The sequence below is a fragment of the Periophthalmus magnuspinnatus genome, chromosome 18 (assembly GCF_009829125.3).
Source record: "Periophthalmus magnuspinnatus isolate fPerMag1 chromosome 18, fPerMag1.2.pri, whole genome shotgun sequence".
Lineage (NCBI taxonomy): Eukaryota > Metazoa > Chordata > Actinopteri > Gobiiformes > Gobiidae > Periophthalmus > Periophthalmus magnuspinnatus.
In genome coordinates, this window is record NC_047143.1 from 12,751,309 (window position 1) to 12,772,167 (window position 20,859).

At 41.5% G+C, this 20,859-nt stretch overlaps 1 protein-coding gene across 2 annotated transcripts in view; it reads right to left on the reverse strand.

Moving 5' to 3' along the window:
* dok1b (docking protein 1b) overlaps positions 1-18,365 on the reverse strand; it is a 38,620-nt gene extending 20,255 nt beyond the window's left edge. For both annotated transcript variants that reach the window (XM_033984015.2, XM_055229050.1), the window contains exon 1: positions 17,810-18,365. In XM_033984015.2, coding sequence (XP_033839906.1) covers positions 17,810-17,866 — 57 coding nt within the window. In that variant the 5' untranslated portion in view covers positions 17,867-18,365. The remainder of the gene's footprint in view (positions 1-17,809) is intronic.
* Positions 18,366-20,859: the final 2,494 nt, after the last annotated feature.

Here is a 20,859-nt window from a genome sequence, read left to right on the forward strand (position 1 = left end):
TCAGGGAAATGTGTAGTCTAACCTGTACACATGCACTTCACAGGGATCTACAGGGAATCTAGAATGTTGTGATGTCACGTGAACCCAACCTGCATACTGCTCTCTTCCTGCACAATTATAGACCAATAAAGTGAATCATTTATTGCAATGTGGAGTAACCAAAACCATAACCAATCCACTCCACTGTATGTCGTACCCTGCAACAGACAGCCCCTCCCACTTGATCTGTGACCTCAATGAGGCTGAACTGATGGGACTCTCTAAAAAGTCGACATTTTGTCCAGGGATGGGACATTCTATTGTAACCATGCAAATCCACTTTTAAACTGTTTTTTTCTATTCACCAGTGCTGCCAAGCCTAAAAAACAGACTAGACAAATCAAATTTAGTAAAATGAAAACGAAAATTATTTCATTCTCTAGAGTGGCACCATTCCCCCCTCCTCCCAAGCAATAGCCACTGGCTCTGCTTGCAAATGCTGATTTTTGATAATATATTTTTTCATAATCAGGTAAAGGTTAGGATCAGGATAAGGTTTAGGAACAGGTAAGGTTAAGGCTTGTGCTAGTTTTGCTCTTCTTAACAAACAAACCCCATAATTATGAGGCAAATGGTGTTTTTCCACTTGATTTCAGTTACCATTGTCCAATTGTATCCAAAATACAAAAGTGAAAAAGACGCATCCATGTGTAAAGGTCAGAAGATCATATAAACATTTCAATGAGCAGGCATTCATCTCTGACCTATATTACAGTGATATCGGGTTAACATCTGAATTCCCTGACCCTGATATGGTCTTGAACTTTTTTATTGATACATTTAATGAAATTGTAGACCAGCATGCACCTAAAAGAAAAATTAGGATGAAAAATTGTAACAATCCCTGGTTCAATTCAGAAACTGCACGATTAATTAGAGAAAGAAATGCTGCCTGGAAAACCGCTCACAAAACTCGGTCAGAGTTGGATTGGGCATCTTTTCGCCAGAAGAGAAATAAATGTCTATAAGCAGTTAGAAAGGCAAAAACATCCTACTTCATGTCTGCATTGATAGAGAGCCACAGATATCCGACAAAGTTCTGGGGGACAGTCAGATCCCTCTCTGAACCTAATAATTATACCTTATCAACTGATATTTTATCAGATTCCGGTATTGTAAATTCTAAAGAGGAAATATGTGATGCTTTCAATAGAGATTTTATCTCTGCATGCGACGTGTTGAATAATGATGGTCCTTCTGATTTTGATTAGGTTGAGTCTGAACCTCGGGCAGATAATCACATTTTTTCTTTAAGACCTTACAGTTACATGGAGGTCTTAAATGCTCTCCTCTCTATAGACCCAAAGAAGTCCACGGGAGCTGACGATGTCAATCTAAAACTTCTTTTACTAGCTGCCCATTATTTAATTCAACCTCTTTTACATATTTTTAATTCATCAATTCAAATGGCAGTGATACCAGAATTATGGAAAAGAGCACATGCTTTGCCTTTACACAAAGGTGGGACAACTAAAAATGTAAATAATTTCCAGCCAATATCTAAATTACCTTGCAAAAGTCTTAGAAAAGTTAGTTTCAAATCAAGTTACAGGTTATTTAAATAATTGCTCCATTTTGAAGTCTCATCAGTCGGATTTCAGAAAAAGGCATAATACTGTCACTGCAACCACAAAAGCTTTAAATGACATTTTCTCAACCCTTGATGATAAACAAGATTGTGTAGCTTTGTTTATTGATTTAACTAAAGCTTTTGATTCAGTGGATCATGGAGTCCTCTTGAACCGTCTGAAGCAGATTGGATTTGACAATGCTACATGTAATTGGTTCCAAAATTATCTTTCAAACTAACTAGGCAGTAGTAGCCAATAGTTTTAAATCCGATTTTATTACTTTAAGTAAAGGAGTGCCCCAAGGCTCAATTTTGGGTCCCCTATGTTTTACTATTTTTATTAATTCTATAGGTCACAATTTAAAAGAAAGCCACATACATTTATAAGCAGATGATGCTGTTTTGTATGCAAGTGCTCCCTCTACTGATCAGGCAAAACTGCAACAAGATTTCCGTTAAATCCAAAACTGCCTCATACATTTTCAGCTGTTTTTGAATGCAAGTAAAACTAAGTATGATTTTTTCTAAAAAAAAAAAAACAACAAACAAAAACATTTCAGCAACATTCAAGATACAAATCTTTGTACGCTAAATGGTACATCCATTGAAAGAGTCAACACTTGTAAATATCTTGGATTTTAGCTTGATGAAAACTTACCTTTAAAAACCATATCTCAAAATTATGTAACAGTTTAATCTAAATTATCATTTTATTACAGAAACAAATATTATATCTCAATGAGTTATAGAAAAGAAATAGTGCAAGCAACCTTCCTGTCCATTTTGGTTTATAGGGATGTGGTGTACATGCAGGCTTCAGCCTCTGCTTTGAAACCATTAGATCCACTATTTCACTCAGCCCTTCATTTTATTATAAGTGATGGATTTGTAACTCATCATTGTATTCTCTATGAAAAAGTGGGTTGGCCATCACTATCTGTTAGAAGAGAACAGCACTGTATGAAGTTTACCTATAAGGGACTAGTTTGAAAACTGCCAGAATACCTCACCTGCTTGTTAATCATTGATACCAGAACATTTAATACTAGATCACATGACTGCATAAGGCTAAAGATGAGCTGCACCAGAAATGAGATGGGAAAGAGGGCTTTTAGCTGGAATACACTCCAAGGAAAAGAAAAACTGGACACGTTGGTGACACAGTTGCAATTTAATAATCTGATAACAATACAGGTGTGTTTATACACACACCTGCACTTGTTTTTGATGTTTTATATGGACTTATTTGTTTTTGATTGTTTTTTCAGTTTGTTTTGTATTTTTATGTATGAATAAAGATAAATAAATAACTATTAAACAGATACAAAATACTGTTAATGTCACTGAACCTTAATATGTGCTGTAATTCCATCTACTGATTATGAAATTAACTCACTCTCAAGGGAAAATACAGCACGCAGCAGTTCGTTAGCTCTGACTAACATGGGGCACTAAGCCCCACCCCCGGACAAAATGCCAAGAATTTAGGGAGTCCCCTGAGCTGGTGTAAATGCGGCCGTTATCTCTAAAATGGCCACCACGTGCCTCCAGTCACCTCACAGCAGAAAAGGGGAAGTGGAAATATAGACAGGTACATACACTTCCTCTTTTCCACACACACTAGTTTGTATTCACACATAAGACCTGGGTTATTGTACTGGTATCAGAAATATAAAGTCTGTTTTTTACAATTACAGGCAAAATTACTGTCTTCAAATAGTTGCACTGAAAATAGATGCACTAGGTAAATTGGAACTAAACACTAAATCTACTTTTTTGCTACTAAACTGTGTATATAGTGTTTTAATAGCATTCTCTACTGAGTGAGTTCTGCCTCCAATGGCCACAGCAGTTTCAAGTACTATGTGACATCACACAACTGTCCTGATGATGTAATCTCAAACACCTGGCTGCAGGGTTGGTGATTATTGTTCCTTGTAGCTCCAGACACTCTTATACCCTCCTTCCCTCCCACTCACTTTTGTCCTTAGGGTATTGCCCAGTTTAATGGCTCTATTTGAAATATGGTTGTGCAAGGAGGTGTTTAGGTGCTTAGTCCTACTTTACACCTGCATTATTTTTTTCACAGCAAAAGGAAGAAGTAGGTGTTGAATCTTTAGCTCTCACAAACCCATTGGAACATTTGATTATTTCATTTGCAAGTGCTTTTTTAAAAGTCATTGAAGGATTGCAGTTTACTCTTTATAAGGAAATATAAATATAAAACACAAATTTTATTGAACTCAAACTACAATAACTGAATCTGGGATGCCAGTGCCTTAAAGGGCCTATAGCCTACTTGATTTTTCCAATGTGTTTGAGCAGAAAGTGTGTAAAGATATATTGTATAAGCAGGAATTGAGGTACAGAAAGTGTGTGTTAGCATGCTAGCTTTATAGTTAAGGCAAAAATCCTGGAAAGTCTGGTCTCTGGTAGCTGTGAAGAGAGCTTATAAACTCATTGCGGTGAATAATTAGGATGCTCAGGATATACAGACATGGACAAAATTGTTGGTACCTGTCAGTTAATGAAAGAAAAACTCACAATGGTGACAGAAATAACTTGAATCTGACAAAAGTAATAATAAATAAAAATTATATGGAATTTAACAAATGAAAGTCAGACATTACTTTTCAACCATGCTTCAACAGAATTATTTTTTTTAAAAAAGCTCATGAAACAGGCCTGGACAAAAATGATGGTACCCTTAACTTAATATTTTATTACACAACCTTTTGAGGCAATCTCTACAATCAAACGATTCCGGTAACTGTCAATGAGTCTTCTGCAATTCTCAGCAGGTATTTTGGCCCACTCCTCATGAGCAAACTGCTCCAGTTGTCTCAGGTTTGAAGGGTGCCTTTTCCAGACGGCATGTTTCAGCTCCTTCCAAAGATGCTCAATAGGATTTAGGTCAGGGCTCATAGAAGGCCACTTTAGAATAGTCCAATGTTTTCCTCTTAGCCATTCTTGGGTGTTTTTAGCTGTGTGTTTTGGGTTATTGTCCTGTTACAAGACCCATGACCTGCAACTGAGACCAAGCTTTCTGACACTGGCCAGCACATTTCTCTCTAGAATCCCTTGAAAGTCTTGAGATTTCATTGTATCCTGCACTGATTCAAGACACCCTGTGCCAGATGCAGCAAAGCAGCCCCAGAACATAACAGAGCCTCCTCCATGTTTCACAGTAGGGACAATATTCTTTTCTTGATGTGCTTCATTTTTTCATCTGTTAATCCTATAGGGTCAGATCCTATCGTCGCCAATAGAGTGCGGTTGCGGATTTTCCAGCAGCGCAACCAGTAGTTCTCTCCTGTAAATTCAAACGGCGTGTCAAAGCGGAGGCACGGGGCTATCTAAATATTTTACCGTCATTACGGTAATCTGCCTCTGTTGTCCCTCGAAGGTGACAAATGAGAGCGCGGGTGCTTCGGGGATTTTCCCAGTCATTTATTCGATGCGTAAAAGAAAAAATATGGATGGATGTAGTTGTGTGAAGTAGTTGTGTGAAAAAATGCAGTAAATTCTGATACTTCGTTTAACGTGATTTTTATGGCAAAAAAAAAAAAAAAGGTGAGCTATACTGGCCCATAGTGTGCTCAGTCCTTAAAGGGTTAACAACACTGATGTGCCTTGGCATTATTATTACTTTTGTCAGATTCAAGTTATTTCTGTGAGCATTGTGTGTTTTTCTTTCATTAACCAAAGGGCACCAACAATTTTGTCCACGTGTGTATAAGGAAAGTGAGGAGTAACTGGACCACTTTCATGGTTTTAAGATGCTAAAAATTAAGGACAGCACCTTTAACCTGCAGATAGAGGACACAAACAAGTTTTTCACATTCTCAGTATATGGACAGACCATGCCTCATGTGAAAGCTCAGAACCACCAGAATTCAGAGGCTGAATTCAGAGGCTGCACTGACACTGATTAATGATTGACTGCAGGTGCTGGAGTTTAGGTAGTGAAAATTCAGATCAGACAGTCCTTTTAGGTTTAAACCAACTGGATTTCAGCAACCCCTCCACGAACTGCCACCTTAACGTGGTGGAGGGGTTTGAGCACCCGAATGATCCTGGGAGCTATGTTGTCGGGGGCTTCATGCCCCTGGTAGGGTCACCCATGGCAAACAGGTCCTGGGAGACGGGTCTGACTAAGAGCGGTTCAGAAGCCCCCCATGAAAAGAAAAAGAACAAGGCCAGTTACGTCGCCCGGACTGGCATTACCGGGGCCCCACCCTGGAGCCAGGCCTGGGGTGGGTGCTCGGCAGCGAGCGCCTGGTGGCCAGGCCTTTCCCCACGGGGCCCGGCCCAGCCCGAAGGAACGACGTGGGGCCGTCCTCCTGTGGACCCACCACCTGCGGGAGGAGCCATGCGGGGCGGGTGCAGAGAGATCTGGGCGGCAGTCGAAGGCGGGGACCTCGACGACCGGATCTCCGGTCATGGAGACTAGCTCTGGGGACGTGGAATGTCACCTCGCTGGGGGGGAAGGAGCCTGAGCTTGTGCGGGAGATTGAGCGTTACCGGCTAGATATAGTCGGCCTCACCTCCACGCACAGCTTGGGCTCTGGAACCCAACTTCTTGAGAGGGGTTGGACTCTCCATTTCTCTGGCGTTGCCCGCGGGGAGCGGCGGCGAGCTGGTGTGGGTTTGCTCATTGCCCCACAGCTCAGCCGCTGCGTGTTGGGGTTCACTCCGGTGAACGAGAGGGTCGCGTCCCTGCGCCTTCGGGTCGGGGACAGGTCTCTCACTGTTGTGTCGGCCTACGGGCCAAACAGCAGTGCAGAGTACTCGGCCTTCTTGGAGTCCCTGGGAGGGGTACTAGACAGTGCACCAACCGGGGACTCCGTTGTTCTCCTGGGGGACTTCAACGCCCATGTGGGTACCGACAGTGACACTTGGAGGGGCGTGATTGGAAGGAACGGCCTCCCTGATCTGAACCCGAGCGGTGTTTTGTTATTGGACTTCTGTGCTAGTCACAGCTTGTCCATAACAAACACCATGTTCGAGCACAAGGGTGTCCATCGGTGCACGTGGCACCAGGACACTCTAGGTCGGAGGTCGATGATCGACTTTGTTGTCGTGTCATCTGACCTCCGACCGCGTGTCTTGGACACTCGGGTGAAGAGAGGGGCTGAGCTGTCAACTGATCACCACCTGGTGGTGAGTTGGATCCGCTGGCGGAGGAGGAAGCCGGACAGACCTGGCAGGCCCAAGCGCATTGTGAGGGTCTGCTGGGAACGTCTGGCGGAGCCCTCTGCCAGGGGGGTCTTCAACTCCCACCTCCGGGAGAGCTTCTCCCTGATCCCGGGGGAGGTTGGAGACATGGACTCCGAGTGGGCCATGTTCTCCACCTCTATTGTCGATGCGGCTGCTCGTAGCTGTGGTCGTAAGGTCTGTGGTGCTTGTCGCGGCGGCAATCCCCGAACCTGGTGGTGGACACCGGAAGTAAGGGATGCCGTCAAGCTGAAGAAGGAGTCCTATCGAGCCTTGTTGGCTCGTGGGACTCCTGAGGCAGCTGATGAGTACCGGCGGGCCAAGCGTGCCGCGGCTCGGGCAGTCACAGAGGCAAAAACTCGGGGTTGGGAGGAGTTCGGGGAGGCCATGGAGGAGGACTATCGGACGGCCTCAAAGAGATTCTGGCAAACCGTCCGACGCCTCAGGAGGGGGAAGCAGTGCTTCACCAACACTGTTTACAGTGCGGGTGGCGAACTGCTGACCTCGACTGGGGATGTTGTCGGGCGGTGGAAGGAATACTTTGAGGATCTCCTCAATACCACTGTCACGTCTTCCGAGGAGGAAGCAGAAACTGGGGACCCAGAGGCGGACTCGTCCATCACCCTGGCTGAAGTCACTGAGGTGGTTGGCAAGCTCCTCGGTGGCAAGGCTCCGGGGGTGGACGAGATCCGTCCTGAGTACCTCAAGTCTCTGGATGTTGTGGGACTGTCTTGGCTGACACGTCTCTGCAACATCGCGTGGCGGTCGGGGACAGTACCTGTGGAATGGCAGACCGGGGTGGTGGTCCCTCTGTATAAGAAGGGGGACCGGAGGGTGTGTTCCAATTACAGGGGAATCACACTCCTCAGCCTTCCCGGTAAGGTCTATTCCAGGGTACTGGAGAGGAGAACCTCGGATTCAGGAGGAGCAGTGTGGTTTTCGTCCTGGTCGTGGAACACTGGACCAGCTCTATACTCTCCATCGGGTCCTCGAGGGTTCATGGGAGTATGCCCAACCAGTCCACATGTGTTTTGTGGATCTGGAGAAGGCATTCGACCGTGTCCCTCGTGGTGTCCTTTGGGGGGTGCTGTGGGAGTATGGGGTCCGGGGCTCTTTGCTAAGGGCTGTCCGGTCCCTGTATGACCGGAGCAGGAGCTGTGTTCACATTGCCAGCAGTAAGTCAGACCTGTTCCCGGTGCATGTTGGACTCCGCCAGGGCTGCCCTTTGTCACCGGTTCTGTTCATTATATTTATGGACAGAATTTCTAGGCGCAGCCAGGGGCCGGAGGGGGCCTGGTTTGGGAACCACAGGATTTCATCTCTGCTGTTTGCAGATGATGTTATCCTGATGGCTTCTTCGAGCCAGGACCTGCACCAGGCACTGGGGCGGTTTGCAGCCGAGTGTGAAGCGGCTGGGATGAGAATCAGCTCCTCCAAATCCGAGGCCATGGTTCTCGACCGGAAAAAGGTGGTTTGCTCTCTCCGGGTGGGTGGTGAGTCTCTGCCCCAAGTGGAGGAGTTCAAGTATCTCGGGGTCTTGTTCACGAGTGAGGGAAGGATGGAGCGGGAGATTGACAGGCGGATCGGTGCAGCGTCTGCAGTGATGCGGTCGCTGTATCGGTCCGTTGTGGTAAAGAAGGAGCTGAGCTGGAAGGCGAAGCTCTCGATTTACCGGTCAATCTACGTTCCTACCCTCACCTATGGTCATGAGCTCTGGGTAATGACCGAAAGGACAAGATCGCGGATACAAGCGGCTGAAATGGGCTTCCTCCGCAGAGTGGCCGGGCGCACCCTTAGGGATAGGGTGAGGAGCTCGGTCACACGGGAGGAGCTCGGAGTAGAGCCGCTGCTCCTACACGTTGAGAGGAACCAGCTGAGGTGGCTCGGGCATCTGCTCAGGATGCCTCCTGGACGCGTCCCTAGGGAGGTTTTCTGGGCATGTCCCACCGGGAGGAGGCCTCGGGGAAGACCCAGGACACGCTGGAGGGACTATGTCTCTCGGCTGGCCTGGGAACGCCTTGGGGTCCCACCGGAGGAGCTGGAGGACGTGTCCGGGGTGAGGGAAGTCTGGGAGTCCCTGCTTAGACTGCTGCCCCCGCGACCCGGCCCCGGATAAGCGGAAGAAAATGGATGGATGGATGGATGGATGGATTTCAGCAAAAAACTGGCCAATGTTTTTGTAGTATGCTTAAGTATAAATCATAAATCATTGATCATACCTGTATTATTCACTGTCCAGTTCTATGTGCAAATCTACACATCCAGGAGCATTCACATTTGAGAGAAAACTGAAATCTTAACATTAAATTAATTCAGAAATCCTAGCATTTGAGACCCCATGGAGACACAGTGATGGCACCTGACACACAGGGACATTTCAGAACATGTTTGTAAAGGTCTAAACTACATGGTTAGTAGCTTTTACACAGAATAAGACTCCATGGGCATGCTGGAGCGTCTGAGGTGCGGGAAGTGTGGGAGTCTCTGCTTAAATGCTGCCCCCAGCACAGGATAAGCGGAAGAAAATGGATGGATGGTTGGATATTTTGACTCCACTACATTTGAAAGTATAATACTTTCTACTTCACTACATAAAAAAGCTTCAAGTACAAAGTACATTGAGCACAATGTCACTGATTACTCAGTTTTTTTGTGACTTGGCTTTGATATATTTTAGGGTTTGTTAACAATATCTGCAGTTCTAACAAGCTGTGAGTTAGCTAATTATTGCTTTTTTAGAGATAGAGATAGATAGAGAGTAAATAAAATTTAAAAAAAAAATTCTTCCTCACCCTCCATGGGTGGTTTCATTCCCTCTTTTTCCATGCTCGGGCATCTACCAGAGGCCTGGGAGCTTGAGGGTTCTGTGCAGTATCTTTGCTGTTACTCGTAATGCACTTTTCTGGACTGAGATGTCTGCCATTTTTCCTGAGATCTACTGTAGCCACTCCTCCAGTTTGGGGGTCACTGCTCCGAGTGCTCCGATGACCATGGGCACCACTTATGTCTTCACCTTTCAGGCCTTCTCCAGCTCTTCTTTGAGCCCCTGGTATTTCTCTAGTTTCTCATGTTCCTTTTTCCTGATGTTCCCGTCATTTGGTACTGCGATGTCCACCACACCGCTTTGCTCTGTTGTTTATCCACTACCACAATGTCCGGTTGGTTTGCCATCACCATTTTGTCATTCTGTATCTGGAAGTCCCACAGGATCTTAGCTCGATTATTCTCCACTACCTTTGGAGGTGTTTCCCACCTTGACCTTGGGGTTTCCAGGGCTGTATCTCCTCCTTTGGCCAGCTAATGATTCCTGCTGGGTATCTGATTACTGGCAGGGCATAGCTGTTTATTGCCTGGGTCTTGTTCTTGCCCTTGAGCTGTCTCCTTAGGACTTGCCTTACTCGTCTGAGGTATTTGGCCGTGGCTGCTTTCCTTGTTTCCTCGTCAAGGATGCCATTTGCTTCTGGGATACCAAGGTACTTGTAACTGTCCTCAATGTCTGCTATTGTTCCTTCTGGGAGGGAGACCCCTTCTGTGTGGACTACCTTCCCTCTCTTTGTCACCATCCAGCCACACTTCTCAAGCCCAAATGACATTCCAATGTCTTTTGAGTAGATCCTGGTGGTGTGGATCAGTGAGTTGATGTTTTGCTCATTTTTAGCATACAGCTTGATGTCATCCATGTAGAGGAGGCGACCGATGGTGGCCCCATTCCTGAGTCGGTATCCATAGCCAGTGTTGTTGATGATTTGGCTGAAGGGGTTCAGACCTATGCAGAACGCAGAGTGGACAGTGCATCTCCTCAAGGGTGGTTTTCCATAACCTCATCGAGTTTACAATGAAGGCTCTTAGAGTCCTGAAGATGTTGTACAGCTCCAGGCATTCAGTGATCCATGTGCATGGCATTGAGTCGTAGGCTGACTTGTAGGCATTCCAGGCAGTGCACAGGTTGGTCGGGTTCTGCAGTCTCGGGCAGCTGTTCGGTCTACGAGGAGCTGGTGTTTGGTTTCCCTGGTATATTTGCTGATGCCGATGATCCCTGATATGAGCTTCCATGTTGTGGAGAGACAGGTTATTGGCCGAAAGTTGGGTGGGGCTGTACCCTTTGAGGTATTAGAATAGTATGCCCTTCGGTTAGCCATCCATTAGCAGCTGGTTCATAGCTGAGACTCTTTCCTGGATGTCTGTCACTGTGATGGTGACTAGATTCTGTTCAGGGAGGTTGCTGTGGTATTCTCTCAAAGCCACCAGCCACTGTGCATCACTGTTATATGCTGCCTCCTTCTCTCATATACCTTCCAGTACTGTTCAGTTCCAGCCTTGGTGGGTCTGCTCTGCTGTTATTACTCATACACTTGAGCGTACAGTTTCGCTGGTTGTGTTAAGAACAGATGGTTTATTCGTGTGGTGTCATTATCTCGTGTGTACCTCTTTAGGCTTGGAGCCTTTGTTCTGCAGTTTCCGGTGCTTCAGGCACGGGCATCTGGCTATACCTTTTAGGTACTTGTTTTTTGGCTCACTTCTCGTGCTGCCTCCCTATTTTAGCCTCCTACCATCGTTTCCACTATATATATATATATATATATATATATATATATATATATATATATATATATATATATATATATATATATATATATATATGCAAATTTGGATTTTCAGTTTGCAATTAATCAACTATGTCTTTCTACTCCAATAAGCCTTTACAACAGTTATACTGTCTGAACTAAGACCAAAATACAATTTGCATCTCTGTAACCTACTGTATTTTATTATTTTTAAAGCAACAAAGTTATCATTCACAAATATTAGCATTCTAATTATTTTGAATTATTAGTAAAAGTATTAAGTAGTAGTAAGTAGTATTTTCAATACTTAAGAAATTCCTACAGCAAATACTTTTATTTTCCACATTAGTACAAAGAAAAAGTATTCACAATAAATCTGGACCCCCAAAATTATTGTGCCATCTGTCATTCGTTGAAAGCTGAGTTAATATAGTGATTATTCCAGCAGGAATAATCCTCTGCATTTGATCCAGCCTTCCATGAGCTTGGATTCTATAATACCTGTGAGGAGAATTGGATGACCACAGTGTAACTTTCTCTGATCTTGAGATTCAAAGTGCCATTATGCAAAAAAAAAACAACAACCTAAATTGCCTTTTTGGAGCTTTCTGTCACATTATAACATTCTCATTAAAAACAGATGTCATCCATGAAATTAAGTAATCTAGCAGTCTGTCCTGAGCCCTGTTTGAACTCTCCTTATGGTTAGCTTTACAAGTTTGTCCAAGGCTCCGCCCACAAGCCTATGTCACAAACGTTCCCATATAACAACACTCCATACATATACAAAAGCATGATACAAAACAATACATGACAACTTCACCAAGCTGAGGAGAAGTACGGTAACTTCCTTAGCGGGATGCATACTGATTGTTTTGTGATAGTGCTCTGATGGGGGAGTGACTTAGCAAGAGAAAAGGTGAAACATGTTAATACATTGTTTCCAGCGAATATAGCATTTTGAAAGCACTTAAAATGTAACATGGCGATCTAAATATGTCATGTATTAGTATTTAATAACCCATAGAAGTATAATACCCCCTCTTTAAATAAGGCCAGTAAATGTAACTGGAAGATATGAAAAGACTTAAGTGCTGTGTAATAAATGCTAATGTGTGAGTCATGCTGCAGAACATGTAGTTGCAGGGCTGTGGCAGGAGCACAATCAAAGCACTGCGCTATGAACTACATCTGCTGTAGTTTTCATCTAAACACACGAAGCTTCTGCTATTCCTTAAGTACAGATGTCACCATATCCAATTTTAGTGTTACAACAATGCAATTTATTAACGATTATTCATGATTACTGAAACCTTAAATAAACAACATCTGACCATGGTCTAGCTGGCTACTGTCCCTCAAGTTTGTGCCCAGTTTAAAGAACTTTCTGAAAGAGAAAGTACAGTTAAAGCCATAGCTACATAAGATTTTTCGCCTAAAAATAAAAAGCACGTTTTTTTCAGGTAGGCCCTCCACCTGCTTGTTTCCATGGAAATGTTGTTCCTTTAGATATAATATTCCACAGTGTGGCGTGTGGCATAAAATGTATCTGTCCATGGAGAATGTTCTGAAATATGGCTTTAACTTTCTATTTCCATGGAATAATTCAGGTAACGTTCCACCTCCAGTAGGCCAACCAGTTGTTTTAGAGGCTTGCGCATGCAAACTGAGAACCACAGCCAGCTCAAACAGCACTGCATAAACCCATTATAGATCCATGTCAATTGGACATCTGAGGCGATTTCTAGTGAGTGTGCATGTGCAGCAGCAGTGGCAACTTTCAACAAAAGTGTCTAAAATAACTCACTTTTAACAACAAGTCATTGATTGTAACTTTACGTTTGTAATGATTAGATGTTAGTTAGAAATGCAGGCAGCCATTTAATGAAATAGTGAGGTAGTTTCAGGGATAGTTTGTGAAAAATGGAGGATCCGGTGTGGCTGGGGTAGCTAGGAGATATCTGGTCTGTGACCTATGTATTTATGTGACAACAGTGTTAGTGGAATAATGGGACTGTTACACATGTGTGGAGGAACATGTGGCTGCTTTGTACCTGTTCTGCTTCACAGAAATACAGGGAACTTCTTCAGGAAAGATGTGATTTACATCTGTGAGAGGTGAATGTGAGCGCGCTGTTCTAACGCAGAGCTGTGTGTAAGGGGACGTTTGTGACTCTTCAGACTGTATTATAAGAGAACCTGTTTGACCAGTACACCTGTCTGACCAGTGCAATGTTGCTGTTAGTATCTCTTCATGAATATACATTTTGTGTAGTAAGTGCATTACACATCTGTAGAGCTGTCATATGCCACTCAGATGGTTTCTAGATCCATAACAATAATTACATAGATAATGATAGTACTGAAGGCTCAGCTACATAAATTATGTGTAAGAGTAGGGCAAATCAGTGAAAAAAGAAATAGCCCTGTTTGAACAGTGTGTCAAATAGAGTCCAATATATACAAACATGAATTAACTATGTAGGTCTAGACTCTAATTTGACTCCAAATGGCTCAGTATGCATTCAATATCCATTTTTGATGCAAGCCACTATTGCTGTGTCATCAGAGTATTTTTGAATGTGGCAGGACTCGCAAAACCTACTTATGCAGAAAAAGTAGTAGGAAACAATGAATTTATATAAAGGCAGGTTGAACTTGTGCTTCATGAGTTTAATCTCCCTTTTTACACATAAATACTAAATAATACCAAATCTTTAGCTAACTCACTGACTCACCCTGCTGTTGTCCCATATAAATCCTTAAAATTCACATAAAATGATGTGATGTAAAGAATTCCCTTAAAATTATGTGAAAATGAAAACCTCCAGATACCAATATTGAGACAGATATTTTTTTTTTTTTTTTTTTTTTTATTTCAACTAGGCAAAGTGTTATTTTTAAATACATTTTGACCAAATTGTGGAAATGTGCTGACTGGGGACTTCTAGATAAAGAATAAATACAGTGTACAGTATAATGATTAATGAGGGGGTATTTTATTTCTACTATTAACTGCTAACACATAACATATTTAGATGATGTTACCTTTTATCTGAGAGTCCCCTCTCTATACTCGGTGTGGTCAGTCACTCCCTCTTCAGAGACAATGATTGTATCACAACACACAATCAGCATGCATCCTGCTAATGAAACTACTGCACATCGCATCAGGTTGTCAAGTTGTTGTGTATAGTTTTGTATCGTGTTTTTGTATATTTATGGAGAGTTGTTGTGTGGGAGCATGGACGATGTAGGCTTGTGGGCTGAGCATTGGGCAGAATCTTACTAACCATAAGGAGGGTTCAAATAGGGAGACATCCCTAAATTACTCAAACATGCATGGATGATATCTTTAAAATGGCTTTAGCCATGTAGTTTAGGGTCTCGATATCCCAAATAATGGATGTATTTATATAGATGTTTAGTCCTTATTTTTCAGATGAATGGTTGCAGCCCTACTTCAGTTCCATGGTGGACTGTTGTGTTGCGTGTCACATGACCAAAACAGACAAAGCCTCCTCTCAAAGTACAGAGCTGCAGGATAAGCCCAGGCCTGATATGAACTTCTGCTAAACACATGTGCTTCTATCAGGTCCTATTCAGTCAGGGATGGGCCAGTTGCTGTTCGGTTGATAAATAGTGCTGCAACTAACTAAACATAGACATATTGCACTTGTGTCTGCTATATAGTAATAATCTACGACACTTGTGAATCACTATGGTATATTTTAAACCGCAATATTGATCTTAAACAATTTAAAGTGCGTTTGACAGATTAATATATTTTTTCTAATTCTGACTTGGTTTGGTGAGATAGTACCTGTGGTAAATATTAATCATAGTTTTACACCAGTTAAGTGGCAATTTGTGTAGAAAAGTGGGGAAAAAAGTTGTAAAATACAGGAAGTGAGCTGTGAATTCTAAAACAGAATCTCTCAACCTATGTTATCAACTGTCAAATGTTTTTAAAAGTAAAAGACAGTATTTTAATGTTCAACACAATATAACAGCATTTGTTTATTACACCATGTGGACTTACACTAGTTCAGTAAAGAGATTAAACTGAATAAACTGTATTTGATTTTGATACTGGTTTTAGTATCCATTAGTATCTGATTTTTGATACTTTTAAGAAGCTAGTTCAAATGTAGATTTTTTTACAGCGAGTTATAAGATCTAGTCAATTATGATAGAGGTGGATAGTACTCTGTTACATTTACTCGAGTAACTTTTTGAAGAAATTGTACTTTTACTCTTACTTTACAAAAAAAAGTTTTGGTTCCTCTTTCCACTGTAAGCAAGTCAACAAATGACAAAAACTTGTTGACAATATGAAATTATTTGAACATTTGATTTTCTTGCACCGCTCCTTCAGATATGATTTAGCATCATTTTGTGTCTATCCTTACCAGATTCTGTGCATTACTTATTGTTTTGCCCTTCTAATTTGTGTTTATTGAGACTTACTCAATATTATTACTTGAGTTGTAGTTTTACAATAATTCAAGTAGAACTTGATTAATATTATTTGGAACTAACATAACTCTTAGTTGAGTACAATTTTTGGTTACCCACCTCTAAAGAATGATCACATTCTAGAATCAATGGTGTCATTGTCCCAGTTTTTTTCATTGATTACATTGTACTTTGCCAAGAAATATCCAAAAGGAAAATGCAAAAATGTTGAACCTGATGATTTTTATTAGTGACAAAACCCAAGAACTGTATTACAACACAAATTTGCTTTCATCTGTATTATTTTAAGCTGCCCCCATTTGTATTAAATAACATTGGTTTATACAATATTATGTCAACTGATATTTTAAATTTGCATTATTATTATTATTAGTAGTAGTAGTAGTAGTAGTAGTAGTAGTAGTAGTAGCAGCAGCAGCATATATGTATAAAAAGGTCATTTGCATTTGAAGTTAACAATGTGTGGTTATTGCTTAGGACTGCAAAAGTCAAATTAAAAGCAGCCCTGTGTGTAGCCCTAGTATTGGTCACACAAACATTTTCTGTCTGCTTTTACTTTACTTTAAAGGTCTATATTACACAAAATTGACTCTTATGAGCTTTTAGCCATGTTATAATGTTGTTACCTCATTAACAACATACCTGGAGTTGCGTTTGATTTTATTCACACATGTTTGAGTAACCCTGTCTGTATCTCCAAAACTCAAAATGCTCTGTTCCACCTTGTGATGTCATGAACTGGTAGTTTTCAACTTAACAGCCACCTTTTACCTTTTATTGAGTAGACATTGGCAATTCCAAGGCTGAAATTATACAAGTGATTCTATGAAGGTCCATGGAGTTTAAAAACACAGTGGAGCACTTCCTGCATTACTACATGGCATCACAAGGTGAAACAGAATGTTTTCAGAGGGTTTTCAGTTTGATCGTAAATATACAGGATTTGTGTGTTAACCGTGTGAATGAAAACACAACTCCAGGTTAGGGCCTGATCAAATTAATTCCATTTATTTGGGTTTTTAATAATCAAGATTTTGAAAAATTGCAAAATTGTGAAATCAAGGATTATTATAAAACAATACTTAACTTTTCTACTTGCAAAGCAGGGTTATTATACAGTTAAAATTAGATATGTATAAATGTGTAATTTAAGACAGCTTACTGTATAATAATAAAATAATAAGATATGATAACAAGGGAAATGTTAAGAAAAGCGAGCAGTAACTGCTCTGACTTTGATTAAAATTGTCCAGTGTGTGCAAAAAAAGAGAGCTATAAAATGGAGGAAATAGGCAGCTCTCCAACTCTCTTCTGCATACTTTGCATACAGTCTGCATTGTTGTACAAATGTGACAAAGCAAAAACTAAACCATGACTAAAATGTCAGGTTGAGTTGAGTACTCTTACTCCTACATACAATGTAACAGTGGTGGTACAGGGCTGTAATAGTAGTAGCATATATGTATAAAAAAAATTATACAGTACAACAGTATTCTTACACGAGTAACATATTGTACAGTGTAATAGTACTCAAGTAAAATTACTCTTCTCATATGACAAAAGCTTCACAATATGAAATGATTTGAACATTTGTTTTTCTTGCACCGCTAGTTCATATGATTTGTCTAATTTGTGTGTCTATCCTTTGAAAATACCAGATTTTGTGCATTATTTAATGTTTTGTTCTAACACTTAATTACAATTCAGAAGTCATTTCCACATGGTTATTCTTACTGTAACTTACCACTACCTTGTACTTCTACTTTGAAGTACTTTCCTCATACTTTAGTCATTTCTGCCTACTACCCACCTCTGCTAATAGCCATGTGTTTAGTAACTTCTGCATACAGTTTTGACAGTAGGTGAGTATTCTGAGGTTCCGTTTCCAATTGCCTGCATACTTTTCATGTATCGTGCGTAATCCTAACCAAGTACCCACCTTTCCAAACTTCTGATGCTGTACGTACAGCTGTCCCTCCTTTACGTGGGCGTCCATTCGGCGGAGTATATCGCAGGAATAGGCGCTGGCTTAAGTTGTCTGAAGAAGAAAAAAAATCTAATATAACAGACTTTCTTCTTCTGCCTGCGGCCCGTTAGAACCGACTCCGTTATCCAAACATCAGATGCAATCACTCACGAACGGCGGGGGAGAAGGCGAAACATGGCGTTACAATTTTAGCCAGTCAAGTTTGATGAAGTTGACAGCCCCCGACTGGAAGACCCGCTACAGGGCTGGATATCGTATGCGTAAAATTCTCTCGCCCTCTTTTTACAATTCGTGGACAGTTTTGAAATAAAAAATAAAACAAAATAATAGGGTGAAGTATTTGATGCTGAAAGCTCCGGTGTGGCAGCAGCCGTGTCCGCGCGCGTTTCCTCTTCCGTTTTTCTCCGCCTCCACGCATAGGCAGATCGTCTTGTGTAACTTCTCTTTTTGGTTTGGAGCGACCCAAACTTCGTCCACGCACAAAACTCACGTTACGGTCAAATTAATGTTTAATTTAATTCTAGGACTGTCGGAAAAAGCCAGATAACGTGTCTGTTGTTGGCTGAACTAAAGTGAAGTGATGGACAAACTATGCTGTCATGTGTTATTACGGTATTATAATGCGGTATGATGCGCCCTCTGCTGGTCTAATGCAACTCTCACTGTATGCTCTAATTTATTTCGTGTTCTTTTGGCAGGGATTAATTACCAGAGGTTGTGAGTAATTAATTAAATGCACTCAAGGCGAGACACTGCACTGCAATTTAATTAAACTCAGATTTATCAATTTCTTTTGGGAAACTTTAATTTTAGGCCATAGTTGGATTAGTCTAGAGCATCTATTTCTATTTAGTCTCGAACAAAGTACAGTAATCTGAACCTCATGTACTTCAGTGACTTTGTTTTTTTAAAATTTCATTTTCATTTTTAATGTCATCATGCTGTTGCAGATAGAGGTATATCTTTATTGTTTTTTTATTCAGAATGCCATAAAAGATATCTGTGCTTGCTATGTAATTTGTACATCATTGCATTCAGGCTGTCATTACGCACAAAATGTATATTAATGCAATAGGACACTGCATGTCAGAGTTACGCACGATTAATACTTTGAAAAACTGCCTTTGCAGGTTTGCCAGACCCACATTTTATGATCAGTTTTCAAGCCTTTTAAATGAAAATCCAGTGGGACAAAAAAAAAAGTGTGAGTGGAAAAAATGAGCAAAAATAGGGTTCCACGCACAATGGTCGACTTCCTGTAGGGTTTAGAGTTCGGCTATAATATAATTTTTTATTTGTCTTGACATGCGCTTGTACCAAATTACATTTGTCTGCGATGAAAATGGTCTCCCATTTTTGAGATGTGCTATTGACTCATTTTCAAATACAAATTTTTTTATACTAAGTATAAAAAAGTGTGTGCGCGCATACGTGCAGTGGAGGATTACAACAGAATTAATTAATGCAATTTATGCTATAAAGTACATAACTTATTTATTCATCTTTATTTTATTGGTACTTAAATTATATACAGTAAGGCAAATAAGTATTTGAACACCCTGTGATTTTGCAAGTTCTCCCACTTAGAAATCATGGAGGGGTCTGAAATTTTCATCTTAGGTGCATGTCCACTGTCAGAGAAATCTGGAAATCACATTGTATGATTTTTAAAATAATTTATTTGTATGTTACTGCTGCAAATAAGTATTTGAACACTTGAGAAAATCAATGTTAATATTTGGTACAATAGCCTTTGTTTGCAATTACAATGGTCAAACGTTTCCTGTAGTTTTTCACCAGGTTTGCACACACTGCAGGAGGGATTTTGGCCCACTCCTCCACACAGATCTTCTCTAGATCAGTCAGGTTTCTGGGCTGTCACTGAGAAACACAGAGTTTGAGCTACCTCCAAAGTTTTTCTATTGGGTTTAGGTCTGGAGACTGGCTAGACCACTCCAGAACCTTGATATGCTTCTTACGGAGCCAGTCCTTGGCTATCCTGGCTGTGTGCTTCGGGTCATTGTCATGTTGGAAGACCCACGACCCATCTTCAATGCTCTAACTGAGGGAAGGAGGTTGTTCCCCAAAATCTTGCAATACATGGCCTCGGTCATCCTCTCCTTAATACAGTGCAGTCGTCCTGTCCCATGTGCAGAAAAACAGCCCCATGATGTTTCCACCCCCATGCTTCACAGTAGGGATGGTGTTCTTTGGATGGTACTCATCATTCTTCTTCCTCCAAACATGGCGAGTGGAATTAAGACCAAAATGTTCTATTTTGGTCTCATCTGACCACATGACTTTCTCCCATGACTCCTCTGGATCATCCAAATGGTCGTTACCTTAAGACGGGCCTGGACATGTGTTGGTTTAAGCAGGGGAACCTGCCATGCCATGCATGATTTTAAACCATGACGTCTTAGTGTATTACTAACAGTAACCTTGGAAACGGTGGTCCCAGCTCTTTTCAGGTCATTGACCAGCTCCTCCCGAGTAGTTCTGGGTTGATTCCTCACCTTTCTTAGGATCATTGAGACCCCACGAGGTGAGACCTTGCATGGAGCCCCAGTCCGAATTCATGTTTAGCTTCTTCCATTTTCTAATAATTGCTACAACAGTGGATCTTTTTTCACCAAGTTGCTTGGCAATTGCCGCGTAGCCCTTTCCAGCCTTGTGGAGGTCTACAATTTGGTCTCTTGTGCATTTTGACAGTTCTTTGGTCTTCGCCATGTTATTAGTTGGAGTCTTACTGATTGTATGGAGTGGACAGGTGTCTTTATGCGGTTAACGACCTCAAACAGGTGCTTCTAATTTAGGATAATAAGTGGAGGGGAGGTGGGCTTTTTAAGGGTGGACTAACATGTCTTTGAGGGTCAGAATTCTAGCTGATAGACAGGTGTTCAAATACTTATTTGCAGCAGTATCATATAAATAAATGTTTGTTGTTTTTTTTTTAATCATACATTGTGATTTCCAGATTTTTTTAAGCTTATGTCTCTCAC